This window comes from Schistocerca piceifrons, chromosome 1, assembly GCF_021461385.2.
Source record: "Schistocerca piceifrons isolate TAMUIC-IGC-003096 chromosome 1, iqSchPice1.1, whole genome shotgun sequence".
Lineage (NCBI taxonomy): Eukaryota > Metazoa > Arthropoda > Insecta > Orthoptera > Acrididae > Schistocerca > Schistocerca piceifrons.
Genome location: NC_060138.1, coordinates 482,190,764 through 482,205,729, shown reverse-complemented (window position 1 = coordinate 482,205,729; position 14,966 = coordinate 482,190,764). Strand labels below are relative to the sequence as shown.

At 38.4% G+C, this 14,966-nt stretch overlaps 1 protein-coding gene across 3 annotated transcripts in view; it reads right to left on the bottom strand.

Moving 5' to 3' along the window:
* Window positions 1-414: 414 nt before the first annotated feature.
* Window positions 415-14,966, bottom strand: part of LOC124795127 (SWI/SNF-related matrix-associated actin-dependent regulator of chromatin subfamily A containing DEAD/H box 1 homolog) — a 168,695-nt gene continuing 154,143 nt past the window's right edge. For all 3 annotated transcript variants that reach the window (XM_047259006.1, XM_047258996.1, XM_047259012.1), the window contains exons 16-17: window positions 1,268-1,371; window positions 415-1,074 (exon numbers count right to left, since the gene is read on the bottom strand). In XM_047259006.1, coding sequence (XP_047114962.1) covers window positions 995-1,074; window positions 1,268-1,371 — 184 coding nt within the window. In that variant the 3' untranslated portion in view covers window positions 415-994. The remainder of the gene's footprint in view (window positions 1,075-1,267; window positions 1,372-14,966) is intronic.

The following is a 14,966-nucleotide window of genomic DNA, read 5'->3' as shown; positions in this document are numbered from 1 at the left end:
TGAATTCCCCCCCCCCCCCCCCCTCTCTCTCTCTCTCTCTCTCTCACTCTCTCTCTCTCTCTCTCTCTCTCTCTCTCTCTCTCACACACACACACACACACACACACACACACACACACACACTCACAGCACATTATGCTGGAACTCAACTGGGGTGAGGGGTTTGTGTGTAGTGCACAAAACACCTGACACAATACCTCACCACAGTCATACCACAATGCCTGCACAATGTAGTTGAAAGGTGAATGTGTTCTGTATTAGCTCTAAAAAAGGATTTGGATATATCAGGAAATTTAGCTACACTTCAGTCGTTCATGTGCCCCTCAACTGTACAGTAAATTGTTACCCTTACTCTTTCCATTATACAAAAATGATTCTAATGACTGACAAAAATTCCACATGAAATAGTATATGTACAAATAGAAAAAAATTTAATTACAACTATGTGTGACACCATACAGACTTCATAACAGATATTTCTGAAGGAAAACAAAATTATAAATAATTACAACAAAAGTAGAACTGAATGTGCCCTCTCTACAATACAGTTTGTAGGTTCTTAATACTGAAAATGGATATCAAACCTCTGCAAGAGAGTTAAAATGTTAAGTAAAAGAGTAAGTAAAGCATATCACATTTCAGAAAGTACAGCTTCACCTAACATCAGGTAGCCATTCCTTTCAACTTAAAATTCGATGCCTAAAAGTTTCTCGTTAAAGAAACAAATTATTATTTGACATATATATTTGCACCTATGCCAAATTTTCTCATTTAGGATATCATCATCACATTATTGGTAAACAAGACATACATAAATGCTCTGCCACTTATTCACCATCTGACGATAATTATATAATCCTGTTGTCTCGACACTATGTACAATGACTCATAATTACTCGATTCACACCAGTAACACACGCCTTTCCTTCCACAAGCAGTCATCAACAAAAACTGCAAACAAAGCTATGCACCGCTTTATTTAAGTATGTATAAATTATTTGCCAGCAGTCCTTGCTTCCAGTCCAAGTGCTTGTTTCAATAAACAAACTACATTCTTGCTGTCCGCAACATTATCTGCAAGAAAATAATTGTTAAGAAAAAATCAAATATAAAGCAGACACATACAAACACATTTTAAATGGTAGCAAATCGTAAGTCACTAGGCACTGTATATTGAGCACCTGTAGCAATAAGTTACAGTAACTTTGACTTCACAAGAAGGAGGAGTTATTTAAGACACAGATTACACACAAAATTTTGCTTTTACCTTCACTATTGATCTGTCGTTCCAATGAAAGCTTCTCCTGTGCTATTTGGAGCATTCCTTCTTCAATAGTTCCCTCACTAATTAACCTAATTACTGTCACATCTCTGTAAAAGAAATTGAAATATTAACATACATTCGAGGAAGAATAGTTCTCTTGCGACAAAATAGTAAATTTTATATTTCATAACAGAGTGCTGGTATGATGCACAGCTTTGAATGCAACAATTCCAAACAAGGAAAAATATATAATCCAAATACGATGGATGGTAGTTCATGATGTTGCTGTCTCACTCATTACTTATTAACTGGATTATACCAACATATTTCTGTTGTGCTGCTAATATGCTATGACACTGTTTGCAATAAATTTACAAATTAAATTATCATTATGCATGTTGGTAGCATGCTGCTATCATAAGGTGCCATTTCAATACTGTTTCACACTAGCCACCATATCTTGTGTTACTCTGACACATTTGTGTCAATATGAAGTTTCGAATAACAAAAGAGATTAGTTTTTTAAATAAAATCACTGTCCAAAACTTTCACTGTGAGGAATGCTGTATGTTACTTTCCCCTGTGCCAGTGTAGCAGCACTCTTCCTAAACTTCTTGCCTTTGAATATCAGCAGAGTTTTCTTTGCAAATCGCAAGTAATGCTCTAAAGACAGCAAATTCTGCCTTTGCTGTATTTCCTACAAAAGCTTTTAAATCCTATCTTCAAAATCTGGCTATATTCTTCTGACAAGAGAATGACCAGACATGTTATGCCAAAACCTGCCGCGATTGTTTTTACCAAATTTAGTTAACATCACTTACAATCCTCATGCCAAATTTCAGCTGCCATACACACTTACTGAACCAAAGCATGGACTTTAGAATGAGAATTCTTCCATCACTGGAAGGCATTTTACAGATTATTAACAGAGAAATTTACTGTGGATAGATCAATGCAGTTTTCAAGTTCAACATTGTGATAATATCAAAGTTGCAATCACCAGTACATTATCATTCTTTCTCTCCTTAGTTTTCTGAATCAGATTAGTATACATGGCACTCCTCAAAATATACCAATAATGGGGTGGACTCCTTCCCATCTCCAGTCTAATTTTGTAAATAAAAAATGGGGAAAGTTGCCTGTCACATACAGGGCCATAAAATATCATCCTTAATTTAGATTTGTGGTGCTCAAATAATGTGTGCTTAGAGCACTGTATCAGCATTTCATATTTCCGCAGAATTTACAACAAATAAAATTAATTTTGCCTTGTATTTATTTGTATACACACCAGGCCAATTTGGAAAACACATTGTGGATAAAATAGATTGTATTTCTCTATGAATATTAACAATTATGTAAAGGATACACTGCTACTCGCTGTAAAGATGACACGTTGAGTTGTAGATAGGCACAACGAAAAGACTGTTACAGAATGAGGGTAGGAGATGAGATACCAGCAGAATTGAAGCTGTGAGGGTGGGTCGCGAGTCGTGCTCAGGTAGCTCAGTTGGTAGAGCACTTGCCTGCGAAAGGCAAAGGTCCCGAGTTCGAGTCTCGGTCCGGCACACAGTTTTAATCTGCCAGGAAGTTTCAAGACAGTTACACATTAAGCTTTCAGCCAAAGCCTTCACCACACGCACGCATGCACCACATGCACGCATGCACACCCACTAACTCCCCCCCCTCCACACACACACACACACACACACACACACACACACACACACACAATGGTTCTTTTCTGGAACCGCTTTGACTAAAAGCATAATGCGTAACAGTCTTTTCAATGTGCCTTTCTGCAACTCAACATGTAATCTTTACGGTTAGTAGCAATCTATCCTTTTTATGATTGTTGATATTCCAACTTGTATTTTCCATTGCTTGGCTACGAATATCAAGTTATGATTGAATCGTTTGCCATCGGCAACTGACTGGTTAACTCATAAACCAATGGAAGTAGCGACAAGAGAATGCTGTGTTGCACAGTGTGAGAATTCAGGGGCGTACAAACCAGTCAGTTTCAAGAGTGGATACCATTAAAAAAAGTAACACTTCATAATTACTGTTGGGAATTTTAATTTAGATTCTCTGGCCCCGAATGTGTACTGCTGTAAACTGTCTCTGACGTTAGTAAACAACTAATTAGATATGGTGTATTACTGTTTACAATTATGCACTGAGATAGATTTTTTAAGAGTAATTACCATAAGATTGTATTTTTGGAAGTGCTTTACATTTGGAATTATGATTACTTATAGCTTCCCACTGACACAACTTACATTAAGATTTCCCATAAATTTTCACTCATTATATATAACAGTTATTCTGCTCACTGAGAACTGACCTTTCCTGCTGATTAAACCCGGGTAAAAATCATATTATAGTTAACCAAAGTTGCAACTATCTTCGTCAATAAGCAGTCAGCATTTTAACTCAACCAGTTTTTGCTAGGATCAGTAATAGATGGCTGTATGTCACTCCATATCACCTACAACTTTCTGTTACTTGTTATGATAAAGCATTAATCACGTGTACATACCAGTTGACAGATCAAGCAGGAAAACAGGAAAGAGTACCAAACTCTGAAGAAAAAAAAGCAAAACAGGATACAGTGCATGGTCCAAAGACAGAAAGTGCAATATAGAGCAGCATCAAAGGCCAATGGCGTAATGGTTAAGTGGTCACGGTGTTGGACTAGCAAGCTGGCGAGCTGTGTTCAAACCTCCCTAGTGCTAAGTTGTATTGTATTTTTATTTATTTATTTTTTGTTTCACTGTTCGCTGTATTCTAATTTGTGTCTGTGTCGTGGTGTAATGTCCATTTGCAACAGCGAGGCAAAGGTAGGGACCCATAATGACAGTTGATTGTGCATAACTGTTCTATTAGCAGCCGAAAGGAAGTGGCTTTCGAATGGGAACCACAAACGTTTAATGACAAGGCGACAAGTCAACCAAATCCGCCACTGGAAAACACACCTGGTGTATCATACATAGTGTTAGTGACAGTATGTGTGTCATATGAAAGGAATCTCTAACCGAAGCACCTAATTTGTATGCCTGGTGAGTGCGTGAGTGAGATATGCCTCCTTGCTTGATTTAGGTGTTTGTATGAGTGTGAATGTTATCGCTCCCAAGGAAGTGATGAAAATATAATAGTTTGTCACATAAGCTGCAACAAATAAATAATTTCATAATCACACAATTTCTCTGTGCTCTGTTAAAACACGTGTTTTTAACTTTTTTGAGTGGCATTCCATTTTGGAAGTTTTGACTCTTGAATTTCTTTGTTGTAACATAGTTCACACCCATTTATTTGTTGTTTTCATTTCTGTGAGACATCTATGTCTTATCTCACCTTCTCTCACTATTCATCACATCTACTTGCGATAGTAATGTATTCTTACCACATGACCCACATTCTACAACCAATGTATAGTATGACAACTGCCAAGACTACAGAAAGAGAACAAAAATTTTCAATGACTGAACAGGCAGTTCATAATGATGTGAAAAAAAAATAAAAAAAATAAAAATAATAATAAATGGCTTTTGAACGTGGCTCATCTGGTTTATGGTCCTACATTGTGTCCACTTAACTACAATGCCACGGTTGTTCAGTTTCACTTGATATTACACTTATTAAGTTTGGACAGTTCACTGTTTTTATTTTGCATTTTTTTTTACAGTTCAGTACACCTTCTTCTTGTTTTCATGCTTGATTTCTGTTCAGTTTTTGAAAGACTATCCTCTGGGCCATCTTACCGCTAAATCTGAAGGGGGAGGGGGGGGGGGGGATGGGGAGTTTCCCTTGTCAGGCAAGAGCTGTTGATAAATCCCAAGGGACATGAGTTGTCTAGAAATTATTCTTGATAAGAAGTACATTTTTGAATGAAGAAATATTTTATTGCAACTTGACTAGAATTTTGACAGTGGAAAATGGGCTCCAACAAAATGACATGTAGACTGTGCTGCCAACCTGCACAGAGTGGACAAAACTATGGAAACACCAAAAACACGACACATTACCATGCCAAATACGGTGCAGGAAAACCACTGGTATTCAAAACAGCTTCCAGTCGCCTCATAATGGATAAATACAGGTGCTATATGGTTAAGGGAATCTTGCACCATTCTTCCTGCAAAATGGTAGCAGCTTCAGGGAATGGTAATGGCGATGGGGTGGACAGTGATCCTGCAATCTTCTCTCCAAAGCACACGACAGAGGGTCAATAACACTGAGATATGGTGACTAGTGGCCAGGGGAGTTGTGATAGTTTACACCCTCATGCTCCCAAAAACAGTCATGGCAGATACAAGTTGTATGAACAGGGGCCCTGTTGAAACACGCCACCACCACTGGGGATCAAATATTGTACCATGGAATCAACACGATCAGCCAAAACAGTCACAAAATTCTTGGCAGTAATGCAATCTTGCAGAGGAACCATGGGACCAATGGAATACTTAAATATGGCTGCCCAAGAACCCTTGCCATTTTTTTCAGTCTTGAGACATAAATTCAATCAGAAATCTGAAACAGTGTGAAACAAGACTCATCTGACCAAAAGACAGTCATCCACTGCCCCATAGCCCATGTATTATGGCTTTGGCACCACACTTTCTCATTACAAGCATTTGCATCACTGAGGTGGTGTTTTGGAATTCCAGCATGCCCTGGAATTCCCTGCTTATGGAGCTCCCTTCACGTTGGTTTGGTGTTGACAGGATTCGCGAGTGACACATTCAGTTCTGCAGTGACTTTTGTAGCTGTCACCCTCTTAGTTTTTGCCAAAATTATCTTTAATGACCGACTGTCACTATCACTCAACACACAATTTCGTCCACATTGTGACTTAGCAGATGATGTTTTCCACTCTGCCTGTATACTGTGTAGATCTTTCGCACAGTGCCTCTTGAAACATCAAACACTTCAGCCCCTTTGATTGCAGAGGCAGCTCCCACATGAGCACCAACAATTTGCCCATATTCAAATTCACTTAGCCTCAACATAATGCATTCACAACTATAGAGAACACTGTTCTGACCATGAATGACACCTGCAACAACTGAGGACATTGCGGAGGTGCCGCTCATGGTCAAATACGACAATTCAACCTGGAGGCTTGGTTAGCACCTGCATTTAGGTTCAAGCATGCACTTCTCATGGTGTTCCCATATTTTTGTCCATCCCCTGTATCAGGAGTGGCAACTTTAAAAGTTTATGTGGACACACTAATCACGAACTATACAGTGTCTTTTTACCATGGGCTTATAAGTGAGAAACCTTGAGGAAATCAGATCTGCCTCCGATGGAAACCTATAGAATTGCCCACACAGCCTAGGATTTGTTTACGGTGGAAGAAGACATCGTGACGATAGTCGTCTCTCTGGCGTCAGTCACATGAAATGTAATGGGGGGCCTCACTTGCTCTCCGCAGTCTGGATGACCTTGTAAACGACCACAACTGTGGAAATGGGCCACCATGTCAAGGGCACTACAATTGCTGCAGTGTAAACATTGTATCTTTCATATAGTGGAGGCTTCCACACCTGTTTTTTGTGTCCTTTGCAATAGGCATATTTCTCTAGCTAACATTTCCTCTTCCAGTGCTGAAAACACCATCAGAGACTATAAAGACTCAGACAGCAGTACAGACCTAACCATGCAGTGGGACAAGGTAACCAATGAATATATATCTCCGACACTATGGTTTTATCAAGATGCAATCATTATTATAACAGAATTTACAGGGAGAACATAGAACTTAGAAAGTACAAAAACAAATAATAGACAATGAGAAAGACTGAAATTAGACAAGTTATCGGCCTTAGTGCTAAATGAAGTAAACATTGCCAACACTTCCCCACTAAAACATCCATAACACACAACGGCACAACTCTGCAATCTCAGGCGATATTCTGACAGCGTCACAAAGAAACCATTGCATGGATACCTTGCTTGCTGAGCTTGTTTACTTTTGTGCTGCTGTTTGAGTCTATGTACCATCTGATGGTGGCAACAACGTTAGGCAAAGAAATATTGCTCAAACCACTGCCCATAGAACAAAAACCACTATTGTTTCCTTCGACATTCAAACAGCGTGTTTGTCCATCTGTGTGCAACATGCCCCATGTTCTGACACAGATATGCCCCAACCAATGGAAGTGTACCGACTGAGTGATGGATGTATGGAGATGCCGGTTTCTCAGAATACAGCCTGGCAAATGCATTCATTGGTGAACACACTGCGAGGTTACTGTAGTACATCCATGCTTATGTGTCCTTGTTAAACCAATCTACTTGCTTAAGTTTAGCGATGTTGCCTTTGCAGGCAGCAGAGCAAACCTGTGGATCCATGAACACCATCAGGTGCCCTTGCTAGGAAACCTTTCAGTTCTACTTACAACAAAGTTACTCAGCCAGCAAATTTTATTGTGGTAGCTGACTCCAAAGTGGTCAATGTTTTTTGAATAGTTCCTCTTCAATTAATGAAACAGCAAAAAGGTGTCAAATGCAGTGTACACAACTGTTCTTTCATGCAACCATCTGTGACATATCTGAAATGCAAATAGCCGATGGATTTGTATTAAGGAACGACTATGTCATGGCCTTCACCAGTCAGGAAATAAAGTCTGAAGCACCTCATACATGATCAAACAATTTGTCAAACCTGACTAGGTTTGTCAAATATTTGCCTGTGTGCAACTCAGATGTGTTTGTAAAATACAGAAGGTGCTTAACATGTTTGATACAAATTTTGAGTGGCAACAGATACGACAAGGTGGCAGACCTTCCTTTGACAAGACTGTGCTGGAATCAGGCATACATGCTGGCCCAGGATTGGTGCAAGTCAGCTCACAAGTGTATAGCCAGTGTGCTACGAGTTTGGTTAATGTGTTAATATTGTGGACTTTTTTTGTCATAGGATGACCTTTGATATAGCATGGACTGAGCTTTGTTTTGGAATATAGATTTAAGTTAGCTGGCACTTTTTCCAAAGGACATCCTGTATATATCTCTTGCAAGTACTCTCTAGTTTGTGTTCAACTCAGTTTTTTATGAAACAATTGTAGTCAGCATGGAAACATATTGTTGTCTTCTTGTAAAATAAGATCAGTTAGCAGTTAGCAATGTGTAATACCTGTCCCAAAGGTGGAAAATCACAAAAATGTCTCATCTTTGCTATGTTTCTGTCAGTGAGTTGAATGATGATCTGTATATGAAAAACTTGGTATATTTCATTTCTCCCACACTGCAGGTGACAGTGGTATGCCTGGTATACACGTCTGCATGTCCATAGCCTGTCTTGTTTTTTAACAGGTGCAATTTCTACACTGCTCAATGACACATTTTAAACAGTACTGAATCAACCCATAATGCAACTTTAACTATTCCAACAAATATATGTTTATTTCAGTCCTATCTGTCACAAATGGTTTCTTGAGTTAATTATGAGGTTATCACTTTGTGTATCTCTGAACACACTTCAGAGCTATGAGACCTACATTTTTAATGTATCACTTTCTTTTGAATTAAGACTTTTGAGAAATAGGAAGACCAGAAACATAATAAGGTATCATTAACTTCACAGAAACACAAGAAAACACTGGACAGAAACAATTTAGGTTTCATTTGGTTGTGCACAGCAAAAGAATTGTGGAGTTCACTAAAGAGAATAAGCAATGAACAATCAAAATTAAAATTGCAAAGAAACACCTCTTTCAATCTAGCAACTTATCAGCCTCTGATAAATAGAAATATTAGTGGGCAACTAAACATGATCAAAGCTGAGAAACTGTGTGAACATGAAATGAATAAATCTCTCCAGAGACTTCAGTTTAAGTGACTTGAAAGTCGCATTTAAGTTCAGCAAATGTCGTAAGACTTGATAACATCTCTGTACCACAGTTCTATCATTTTCATTATGGTAGAATGAAATGGGTTCTAAACCACTTCACTTCAGTAACTGCCAGATCAAAACTAAATGCCCAGAACATGGTGTAAGAAAAGGTCTGCATCTTACCCAAGAAAAATTCATGCTATCACAAAAGTAGTACAGCAGTTTCACAACTGTGTGAAGCACACGAACTATTTGAAAAGAAAAATTTCAACAGACCACCTCCGGAGCTTCAGCAACACCTTACTCACTACTCAACTGTTGTTCAGATAAGCGAAAAACTGTGTGGCTCAAACACTGAGCATAATTTACATAGAATAGAATTTAAAAAAATAAAAAATTAACTGGAGCTGTAAGGTATAAAAAAGTCAGGTGATACATAGGCTAGTCTGAACATCACAGATAGTCCAGTCAAATTGCAGATATACCTTGCAAAAGGTGGGGTAGAAGAGTTTATTTTTTCAACTCGTTCATTGGTTGGAAAGATTAGAAAACCGAGTTTTGCCAACAAAATTTCGCTTGGGAAAACTTTCTGCAGTCAAAAAACTTGGAAAATTTCGGCCTTTTTCAGTTTTTTCAAAATATCTCAGTTTCATTTGCTCCTATCGCTTTAACGTCTATTTTCTTTTTTTAAAGAGCACAAAATTCTTTACAAATTGGTTCTTGCCATTTTTTTCTACTCCCTATATCTAAGACGCTACAGCGCCTAAAAAAATACCAGTTTTTCAAATTTTGAGCATAGTGTTTCTGTTTGTGTAGTATAAATACATTATACATCATGTTATATGTTGGAATTTACCACCTCACTTTCAGGTATTCAATTTCTCTGTATGCAACATGAAGATTGCTGGGCACCCAATTATTGTGATTCTTACATCACTACCTCAAGTTCACTATGGGGCACCTCTGCCCTGGTATTTGTAAAACTATAAATATAAAAATACATCATTAAAACACACACACACACACACACACACACACACACACACACACACACACACACACACACACACAAAATAATTTGTCTCAGGAAACTGAACTATTGTTAGCTGCAATAGGCAACCTAATTAGGTAGGTAACTATTCTTGGCATTAAAAATAAGTAGCTTTATTACAATTAAAATGCATTGCCAGTTACTAAAAAATGGGGGTGCAATACATGTAATATCGCACTTTAGTGCACTTAAGACAGATATGAGCATCACTTCCAACGTTTTGATGGGCCAGGTTCCTCAGTGTCACCAGAAATACCTTGAGTTATGGATTCAGGGTCTGTACATAGAGTTGATCCCAGATTGACCTCTTCTTTAAACAGCGAGTCAGCCTCAGCAAGTTCGTTGATTTCGTCAGCGGTTTCCTCAACATCCTCCATAACGTCTTCTTCACTGTCTTCATATAAAAATTTTGGCATGTTTTCACAAATGACCCCAATACATTTCTTGCAAATCGAAGAACATTTCAAACCCGCTTTTCTGCAGGAGCATGCTCCGCCACAGTTCAGCTTGCTTGAGCATGAAACAATGTGAAGAAGTGCTTCAGGTGCTGGATCTTGGCTCATTATAATGGGTATTGGACTGTGGTCACTGTGATTCCAGCCCCATTTCTCAGGAGGTTTCCCCTTTCCCATCCAACTTTGGACTTGTTGGTAAGTCCGCAACGAATGATGTGCAGCATCTCGTGTAGCTGGCAACCGTGCAAGATTCAGTTTGCTTTTTGTGGCAGACTTGGCGAATAGCTGGTACCGCAAATGGTCTAGTGTGTGGGAACTGCTGACACCTCCACTATACAATGCGATAGTAACCTGTTCTCCTACTGTTGTTATTTCTACACGGGTAGCATGTGGTTTATTGAACGTGCAAAGGGCTGAGGTTAGGTGTTCATTTTTCACAACAATATTGCACCACTTAATTTTTCCTTGACCGAAAATAGCGGATGTTGTATCACATCCGCTAACGGCGTAAGTGAACAGAATATATTCACTGTCAAACTTGTAACTGCAGTGGAAAACCACTTGTCTTCTGCATTTCTTCTTCCTGGCTTTAAGAAAAATAAGTTTTCAATGTCTTGCCCCAAACTGGTCATGAGCACAAGCAGGTCAACATCTTCTCCTACAATGACAATACTTCCAAAATCTTTAGTTCTTGAAATGGCAGATGTTACCATCATAACGTCAGCATCTTCTTGTGCCTGGAGCAATTCAATGCTACACTCCAGAAATTCCTTTTTAAGAAGTGTGATCAAACGCATCTTGTTTCGTTCGTTGTACAAGAACTTGTCCTGAGGGACTTGGTTCACCATCTCTGATTCAACCACAACGTCAACCGAAGAATGTTTTTTGGACCTACGAATCCTCTCAGCACTCTTTGTGCTACATTTGTCTCCCTCACATGGATACCCATCAAATACAATAGCAAACTGAGATCCAAAATGACGTTGCAGGTAAGAAACATAGCTTTGGGCTATTGACTTGAAGCAAACATTTCGAGTCTAAATCATTTTGTGGATAAGGTACCCTCCATCAATGACAAAAAATTTACTCGGTCCACCTGACTTCACATCTTCCACTGGAACAAAGGCCAAAGAATAAATACGCTTTTGTCCGCTAAAGAACAATTCCTACATACTTTTTCTTATAACTGATCATTAACGTCAATCAACTGTAGAAAATATACGGCACCTGCATGCAATCGTATTACATATTGTAACACAAATAAACTTCACGCAATCCAACGTGAATGTGTTCGTATTTACTGAATATCGTGCTGTTTGTCCTGGCCCTGCTGCAAAGTGAGATGGTAAATTCCAATGAATAACATGATGAGTAATATGTTTATACTACACAAATAGAAACTGAAATAACAGTGTTCAAAAATTAGGTAATTTGCCACTTTGCTCGAAATTTGAAAAAAATGGTATTTTTTGACGTGCTGTAGCGCCTTAGATACTGGGAGTAGAAAAAAATGGTAAGAATCAAATCTGTAGAGAATTTTGTGCTCTTTAAAAAAGAAAATAGACGTCAAAGCGATAGGAGCAAATGAAACTGAGATATTTTGAAAAAACTGAAAAAAGTCTGAAATTTTCCAAGTTTTTTGACTGCAGAAAGTTTTCCCAAGAGAAATTTTGTTGGCAAAACTTCATTTTCTAACCTTTCAAACAATATGAACGAGTTAAAAAAATAAAATCTTCTACCCCACCTTTTGCAAGGTACAGGCTTTTTCTCTGACAGTTTCACTGGACTAAGAACATCAAGGGGGAAAAATTAATTAAAAAAATCTTCCATTATATGGGACTGAGTGTAGAATGTTACTGTCAGTAACTGTGTAAATAAATTAGAGAAATTTAAAAGAGAAACAAATAGGCTGGAAGTTAGACAGAGGGTGGGTTAGTAACTGTGGCGTCAGGAAGAACAAGGCTTCTAGTCATATGATAACAACATTATCAACATAAAATCAAGCTGGAGTAACACAGGAATAGATCCAGCAAAAAAAGGAATGCTTGTTAACTGCTATTATCATTAGTGAACACATCAACATAGCCAAAACAGAGACAAAGCCACACATCACTACAAGTAGGAACAAAGAAATTTCCATTTTTATGAAATGTTGGAAAATTTGGCATTTTCTCATTCCCAACGAAAGTGTTGTAAATTTGAGGATGCTAGTTTACTATTATCACTAACTGATAGTTACTAAAACAAAATAGGTTGTTGGAAAGTGCTCTAGGGGAGTGTCTTTGACTACTAATCAAAACATCCTGGGTTCAATCCCAACCACTGCTTAAATTTTGAATAAAAATTAGCAGCAATGACTTCTAAAGACTTCAGGCATAAGAAGTGACCCTCATTCTGCCAATGGTCTTGTCAAAGAGGGCAGAAGAGCAGACAAAGGTTCAGGGAACTCTCTTGGCCTTTGGGGTAGAAACTGCCCTTAAAAGGCAGAAGAATTAGCAATGATCAACAGCATGAAGATGCAGAAGGCAATGGAAACCACTGCATCAAAGACACATACTGTGTTTCCACAGGACTTGTGGCCTGTAATTGTAAAAGTGACATGGTTTCTCCATTGGCATAAGATTCTAGATTAGTCCCGAATTTGGATCTCTGGGAGAGGACTGCCAAGTGGGAGGTGAGCACGAGAAAAAGCCAAAATAACCAACAATGGGATAACATTCAATGAGTTGGAGCATGGAATGTCAGAAGTTAGAACATAGCAGGAAAGCTAGAAAATCTGAAAAGAAGAATGCAAAGGCTCAAGCTAGATGTAATAGGGGCCAGTGAAATGAAATGGAAAGAAGGATTTATGGGCAGACAAATGTAAGGTAATATCAACAGTGACCAAAAATGGTATAATGGGAGTAGGAGTCATTATGAAATAAGAAAGCTGGGCAGGGAGTGAGCTACTGTGAACAACTTGGTGATAAGGTTGTTCTCATCAGAATCAACAGCAAATGAACAGCGACAATGATAGTTCAAGTATATATGCCAATGTCGCAAGCAGCACGTGAAGAGATAAAGTACGTGAGGTACTGAAAGAGTAATTCAATATGTAAAGGTAGATGAAACCAATAGTCGTGGGGGATTGAATTGCCTTTGTAGAGGAAGGAATAGAAGGAGGGGTTATGGATGAATATGGGCTTAATTGTAGGAATGAGAGAGGAGAAAGACGAACTGAGTTCTGCAATAAATTTCAGAGTAGTGAATACTCTGTTCAAGAATCACAAGAGGAGGTAGTGTACTTGGAAAACAATGGGGAAAATACCCTGGGAAGGTTCCAGCTGGATTCCATCACAGTCAGACAGAGTGTCCGAAATCAGATATTGGATTGCAGTGTACTCACGTACAGATATAGACTCAGATCATAATTCAGTAAAGATGAAGAGTAGGGTGAAGTTTAAGAGAATGATTTGGAAGAAACAGTGAGGAAGGTAGAGAGTACTGAGGAATGATTAGATGTGTTTGAAGTTGGCTAAAGAAGTAGATGTTGCAGTAAAGAACAACAGAGAAGGCAGTTCAGTCAAAGAAGGATGGATGTCTCTAAAAATGGCAATAACAGAAGTTATAAAGGCAACTGCAAAGAAACCTTGGGTAACAAATGTAATACTTCAACTGACTGTTGAAAGAAGAAAGTACAAAAATGTTCAGGGAAAGATAAGAAGACAGTAATAAAAGCAGCCAGGGCAAAATTGGCTGCAGGAAAGATGTGAAGAAATAAAAAAAGAAATGTTCGACAGGATAACTGATTTAGCACATAAGAAATAAAAACAACCTTTGGTGAAATTAACAGCAAGCGGGGTAACATTACAAGTGCAATGGAAATTCCACTGTTAATCACAGAAGACGGAACAGACAGATAGAAAGATTACATTGAAGACCTCTATGAGGAGGAGGATTTGACTGATGATGAGATAGACGAAGAAATTGTAGTCAAAATGGATGACATATGAGATTCAGTATTAGAGTCAGAATTTAAAAGAGCTCTGGAAGATTTGAGATCCAGTAAGGCAGAAGGGACAGATAACATTACATTAGAATTTCTAAAATCAATGGGAGAAGTGCCAACCAAACTATTCAAGTTGGTGTGTAGATCCTATGAGAGTGGCAACGTACCATCTGACTTTTGGAAAAATATCATCCACACAATTCCGAAGACAGCAAAGGCACGTAAGTGGGGAAACTATTGCACAATCAGCTTAACAGCTCACACATCCAAGCTGCTGACAAGAATAACATACAGAAGAATGCAAAATAAAACTGAGGATTGGTTAAGATGATGATCAGTTTGGCTTTAGGAAAGGTAAAGCCACC